The 5,745-nt window shown below is 23.4% G+C and overlaps 1 protein-coding gene across 4 annotated transcripts; it reads right to left on the bottom strand.

Moving 5' to 3' along the window:
- Positions 1-438: 438 nt before the first annotated feature.
- Ap-1sigma (AP-1 complex subunit sigma-2) lies at positions 439-5,607 on the bottom strand. 4 transcript variants are annotated; one of them, XM_074248152.1, is made up of 6 exons: positions 5,426-5,607; positions 5,177-5,355; positions 4,296-4,404; positions 4,071-4,208; positions 786-849; positions 439-591 (listed from the first exon to the last, which is right to left on the bottom strand). In XM_074248152.1, exons 1-5 carry the CDS (start codon positions 5,426-5,428, stop codon positions 808-810), a joined length of 471 nt encoding a protein of 156 aa, XP_074104253.1. In that variant the 5' UTR covers positions 5,429-5,607; the 3' UTR covers positions 439-591; positions 786-807. The 4 variants fall into 4 exon arrangements, with proteins under 4 accessions (XP_074104253.1, XP_074104250.1, XP_074104254.1 ...); XM_074248149.1 differs by lacking the exon at positions 786-849 and having other exon boundaries at positions 5,426-5,583; XM_074248153.1 differs by lacking the exons at positions 439-591; positions 786-849 and adding an exon at positions 869-1,644 and having other exon boundaries at positions 5,426-5,600.
- Between the last annotated feature and the right edge of the window lie 138 nt (positions 5,608-5,745).

Here is a 5,745-nt window from a genome sequence, read left to right as displayed (position 1 = left end):
ATTGCATTGTGGACGGAGCATATAGTATGATTGATTTTTTTCATGTTTCTTCATGTTCATAAAACATTTTAGATCTTGATTACCAATTACAATTAATTTTTTTTAATTACATACAAAACAAATTATATAATATAATATTAAATTTATATATATTTATAATTCATGATTTTATTTGATATAATTGATCGTAACACCCTTATGATTCATAATATTAATAAATTAAAATTAAAACTTAATATTAATATCATTATAATCATTAAAATTATCCTTAAATGTACCGGTTTAGTCACAGGTTTCGTTTGTTTACTAACTACTTAAGTAATAACAATAATTGTGCGTTAAATTATAAAAAAAAAATTGCTGCCGATTTAAAATCATAGTACAATAATGCAAAAAAATTCGTTGTATCACGAAAAAGTGCTAATTATTAAGCTAAAAAACTAAAAATCACTAAAAAAAATTGGTAATTGGAATGATAAAAAAAAAAAACCTTGACAAAGTTATTGTAAGTCAGGGTAGAGAGCTATTTTATGAAAATAATATCAATTATCCGAGTCCGTGATCTTCGAAAAATCCTTGAGGTGTTTCCTCCTAAAACATAAAAAAAAATTTCAATCAGTTAATAAATAATATTTAAATAATGAGGAGTTTTATTGTATTTAATGTGTAAATTACGGTCAATATGAATAGGGATCAATTAATTTGATGCTGCACACATTTTAATTTTGTTAATGATACATTTTACGAAACAATATATGATTTATAAGCATATACAATACACGTACCTACTTCGTAAATAATATCTTCTCATAGCAGCTTCAAATGGTGAACTGAACCCTTTTCATATGACTGAACAATTATAAGTGCAGATAAAATTTTTAATAACAAATAAATTAATAATAGTTCATTGAATTAAAAAAAAAAAAATAGTTTATAAATGTTTTCTTCTTTGGAAGCATTCGACGATCTACAAATAATAATTTATCTCCATTTTTTAATAATGTAATTAAATGATGAAAGTGATACATAGATGTAAATAATTTCCTGATTATGATTTATAATTTTCATTATTTTTAAATACATATTATTTTTATTGCCATTAAATTTAAATCCCTACACTACACTCAGCAGTAATAATTGATAATTGAATGTTTCTTTATCACAAATTACAGATAAAACTATCAGCTACATATTTTTTTACTAATGGTAAAATATATTACTTTTATTTCGTTATCATCATATTTAAGTTAAATAATATTTATATTTATTTTTTAAATCGTAGAAGCTCATGGAAAATTTAATATAAAAATAATTGGAATCCCATGATAGATTGGATCACGAGTAGTATGTTATATAAATATAAATATAAATATATATAGTATGGCAAGTTGTAATATTGAGTTATTTATATTATTATAATAAATTGTGTATGAAGCGAGATGGGCGAAGACATCATCAGGCAGATGAAGGATTGGCTGAAGTTGGAGATCTTGGTGGTCTTTTCGATGACTCGGAACACACAACATCGGAGCTTTTACAAAAGCCCTATTTCCCGTAGAGCTCCTTCGACAGCTTCATCCTTCCACAAACAAAATAAATACTAACTAGTTTTTTCTACGTGCTCGTCCCTTCATTCTTTTAACTCTATAAAATTTTTTTAAAAAACAGTTGTTAAACACAATTAATTAACACACTTGCGCGACAATGTTGAAGCCTTCATACGGATGCAACGCCTTATTGTAACTTAAATATCCATAAAGCTTATATTTTAAAGTAATAATAATGATAATAATGGTAATACAATTCACCTCTATCTATTAAACAAAATTCAATTTTAAAAGTGTACACATTTCATAACATTATAAATTTTTAATTATTTATATAATACATTACATGATGTTGATTTTTAGTCTTAATACGTTTTGTAACAAACAGAAATGATTTATTGAACACTGTAAAACATACAATTACATAATTAACATTTTTGTTAAATAGAGCAGCATTATTTCTAGTTTTTTTTTTTTTTTTTTTTTTTTTTTATTTTCATTTGTACATTGTTTTATACGATCAGTTATTTTTCGTTATTTATTATGCATTATTTAAATATATATTTATTTGTTTTAGTAATTATTTTTATGAGATTCATATATTTTATTTTAAATAATATAATTTTGGTTGTATTTTAAAAACCCGACTAGAAGGTTCTAAAAAATAATAACTTTATGTAAATATGTTCATGATTATACGATTCTTAGAAAATAAAATGAGAGAAACATAAAAAAATTCAGTAATCTTTTTTTTTTTCAAACAAGAAATTATTTGAAAGTGCAATTTTTATTTAGTTAAAAAATTAAGATTAATTATATTATATTTACGATTAAAAATTTTATTGTCAATTCAATGGAAGAAAATAGTAGTAAAAAACTTAATTTTATGTCACGATAAGTAAAATCAAAATTCTTTTAACTTAAATTGACCTTGTTTAAGAAAATATGTTTTGTTAAAAAATGTTTAAAAAAATAATTTTCTTAAACAAGCTATTTAGATTTAGATGAATAAAAAAAATTACAAAATTCAGTTTGTTGCCTTTAAGTGTAAGATAAAAAATTTTAATTTATCAAAGTTCAATTAGTAACGATAACAATTATCTTTTCCCTGTGTTAAGGTACTCATAAGGTATTCATACCACGGAACTACCTTTGTCTTGGAAAAACGAATTCTCAAATTCACAAAGTCTTCTTCTATGAATAATAAATATTTCTATAGTGAATAATTATTTTTAGATACAAAATGTAAGCTAGGATGACGTTAAACACTCTATTCATCAATAAGAGATTATTCACGATCCAACTACGGGTTATAATTTATAATTAAGCATTAAATAAATGTAGTTATTACTATAAAGGTTAAAAAAAAATTTTTTTTAACGCAGAAGGCAAGAAAACGGTTGTACTGTGCTAACAAGTTCATAATAAAATATTAAAATGATAACTATCGATCCTACATTTTCTCTGCATCAATATGAATGCAACATTCTTACAAGAAAATAACTATCATCGGTTGAATATAAATATCTATGAAAAAAATATATATAATATATTAAATCATCTATATAAAGCTATATAATAATAAATTTCCTATCGCATATAAATAAAATATATAATTAATAATTATTATATATTTTTAAATACAAATTATAGAAATGCTGCTCTATAAAATACACTTACAATAATAAAATAATTATAGCAAATAAGATAAGCTTGCATACATTGACATAACAAGAAAAAAACATAAGCTCGCTCTCATTTTGTTTAGCACTTTCCAATATTCAATTATTATTAAAAGAATATAAAATGATTATATTTATATTAATAATAGTAATAATAAAAATAATAGTTGTATTTTGGCAAGCCTCTATGTTGAGATTCTACATTAAACATTGATCACAGCAGTGCATGCACACACATTAATTCATGCATTCGACAAAGGACGACACAAATAACAATTTTTTAATTAAAAGATACACAGCAACAATACAAATATGTTTTTGTGTTGATTAAATTAATAGTATGTATCTCATATACAATTATTAATATCGAATTTAAAATATATATATATATATATATATATATATATATATATATATATATATATATATCTACATATATTTATAGTCTTTTTTAGTTTGATTAAACTAATAATTTATTGCAATATAATTTAATGAAAAAATTATGCTTGAAAATTAATAATTCCCCATCATTCTAACACAACATTCTGTTTTTTTTTCTTTTTTCGTACTTCGGAAAAAAAAAAAAAAAAAAAAAAATTTTAAATTATTTGATTTGATAAAGTTATTATGCTTTTTAGTACAGTAAAAGTTATTTGAATAAGTATTAATTACTAGTATTATCAGTATTAATTATTAGTGTAACTCAGCCAACTTAGTTATCGAGTCCTGTTGACTGTTATTGGGATAACGATACCCATAATGCATATTTTATTATTGTGGTGTAAAGTAAATCTCATGTTAGACAAAATTACAATTCTAAAGGTACATTGCCATAACTAACCTCCTGCAGTAAATCCTGTGCTGCTATAGCCTTTAACACATTTTTTTTACTGGTTTCCTGTATTTCACCTCCGACCAACAGCTCGTCTAAGATGAAATAGGCTTTTTCGAAATTGAAAATAATATCCAACTCACATACCTACAATTAATTTGTCATTAATAACATTAATATTAATAATTAATAATTATTTATGTCAATATCATTAATATCAAATTGTTGGCTTACACTTCCGAAATATTTATCCAACAATTCGACGTATCTGTGGATAATTTCTAATGTTAATAGCTCATTGTCATTTTGTTCAATAGCACAGCAGAAGTACAAACTTGCATATCTGTAATCAATAAAATAATAAGTTACAGTATTGGTAATGGAAATCAATTTATAATATACAGAGTTTTAAAAAATTTATTTATTTTAATGTACACTTTCCTGTCCAAAGACGAACAATAGGTGTCACACCCTAACTGTTTTTAGAGTAACAAATAATTGAATATTTTATCTTTATTTGACAGACTTCACTTACTTAAATTGTGTTTAAGTCAAATATTTTCAGTTTGATATTTAGACCAATGATATCCTCCAATATCTACTGATAAATAAAAACTAAACAAAGTTTTAAAATCAAGACTTTTAAAATATTCAGATTCATATGAGTACTAAATACTTCAAAATATTTTTTAATAAAAAAAAAAATGAGGTTGAAGTTAGCAGACACTTGACAATTTTTTGATTGTTCTTGAAAAATAAACTCGGCATAGAAAATTATTTATAAAAATTTCATTTATTTTTTTAGAGCTTCTAAAGATGAAATTTTTAAATAAAATTTTCTTGCTATAATTTGTTTGTTAAAAAAATTCTAAAAATTATCAAATGTCTCTCAATTTCAGTACCATAAAAAAAAATACATAATAATTAATAACACTGGAGTTGACAGGTATTAAAAATTTTTTTAGAATTTTACAGCAATTAAATTATTAAAAAAAAATTTAATTAAAAAGTTTCACATATGAAAATTTTTAAAGCATTTTTTTGTTGTAATTAATTTGTTAAAAAAATTATTTAAATTGACAGCTGACCTCTAACTTGAGTATTATAATAATTACCTTTTATAAACAACTTTAACATCCTTCCATTCGAGAAAACTTGACATTTTAGGTTTTCGGGCAAGTATTGTGGTTATTAATTCCCGTGTTATTTTTTTCTTGAGTTTATCTGGATGTGCTACATACCATTTTTGTAACCGCAATTTACCCTGACGACTAAATAGTAACATAAATTGCATCTGGAAATATAAAACAATAATTAAAATTTACATTAAATGAAAATACGAAACATTCTAATTAATAACTTACCATTTTGACTAAAAAAAATTATTTAACTCTACAAAGAACACTAACAAGAATGAAAACCTAAAAGCGCCAGGTATCTTTTCGACACGACTGATGTTTTTTAGACGTCATTATAAAATTACAACTTATGATGAGTAATTTTAAGATGGACTTGCAATGAATGATCAATTACACTCATCTAGGAGAAAATTTTCATATAAAACCTACACGATTGGTCAGTATTTGGTTAAAAACTGACGTCGTTGGTCGTTGATCGGGACAAAAGAATGTAACCATCATGAAAACGTTGTGAGAATCTATAAAGTTAAAGGAGGGACCTGAAA

This window comes from Cotesia typhae, unplaced genomic scaffold, assembly GCF_013202065.1.
Source record: "Cotesia typhae breed Kobodo isofemale line unplaced genomic scaffold, CoteBio_Ctyphae contig_5, whole genome shotgun sequence".
In the NCBI taxonomy this organism is placed as follows: Eukaryota; Metazoa; Arthropoda; class Insecta; order Hymenoptera; family Braconidae; genus Cotesia; species Cotesia typhae.
This window is presented reverse-complemented; position numbering and strand designations above follow the sequence as displayed.

Excerpts from the sequence above, each read along its gene's own strand:
- Ap-1sigma (XM_074248150.1), bottom strand. Across the intron at positions 4,405-5,176 it reads GTTAAAGTTGTTTATAAAAG|ATATGCAAGTTTGTACTTCT; the intron begins GTAATTATTATA and ends TATTGATTACAG. Across the intron at positions 1,580-4,070 it reads CACAGGATTTACTGCAGGAG|GATGAAGCTGTCGAAGGAGC; the intron begins GTTAGTTATGGC and ends TGTTTGTGGAAG.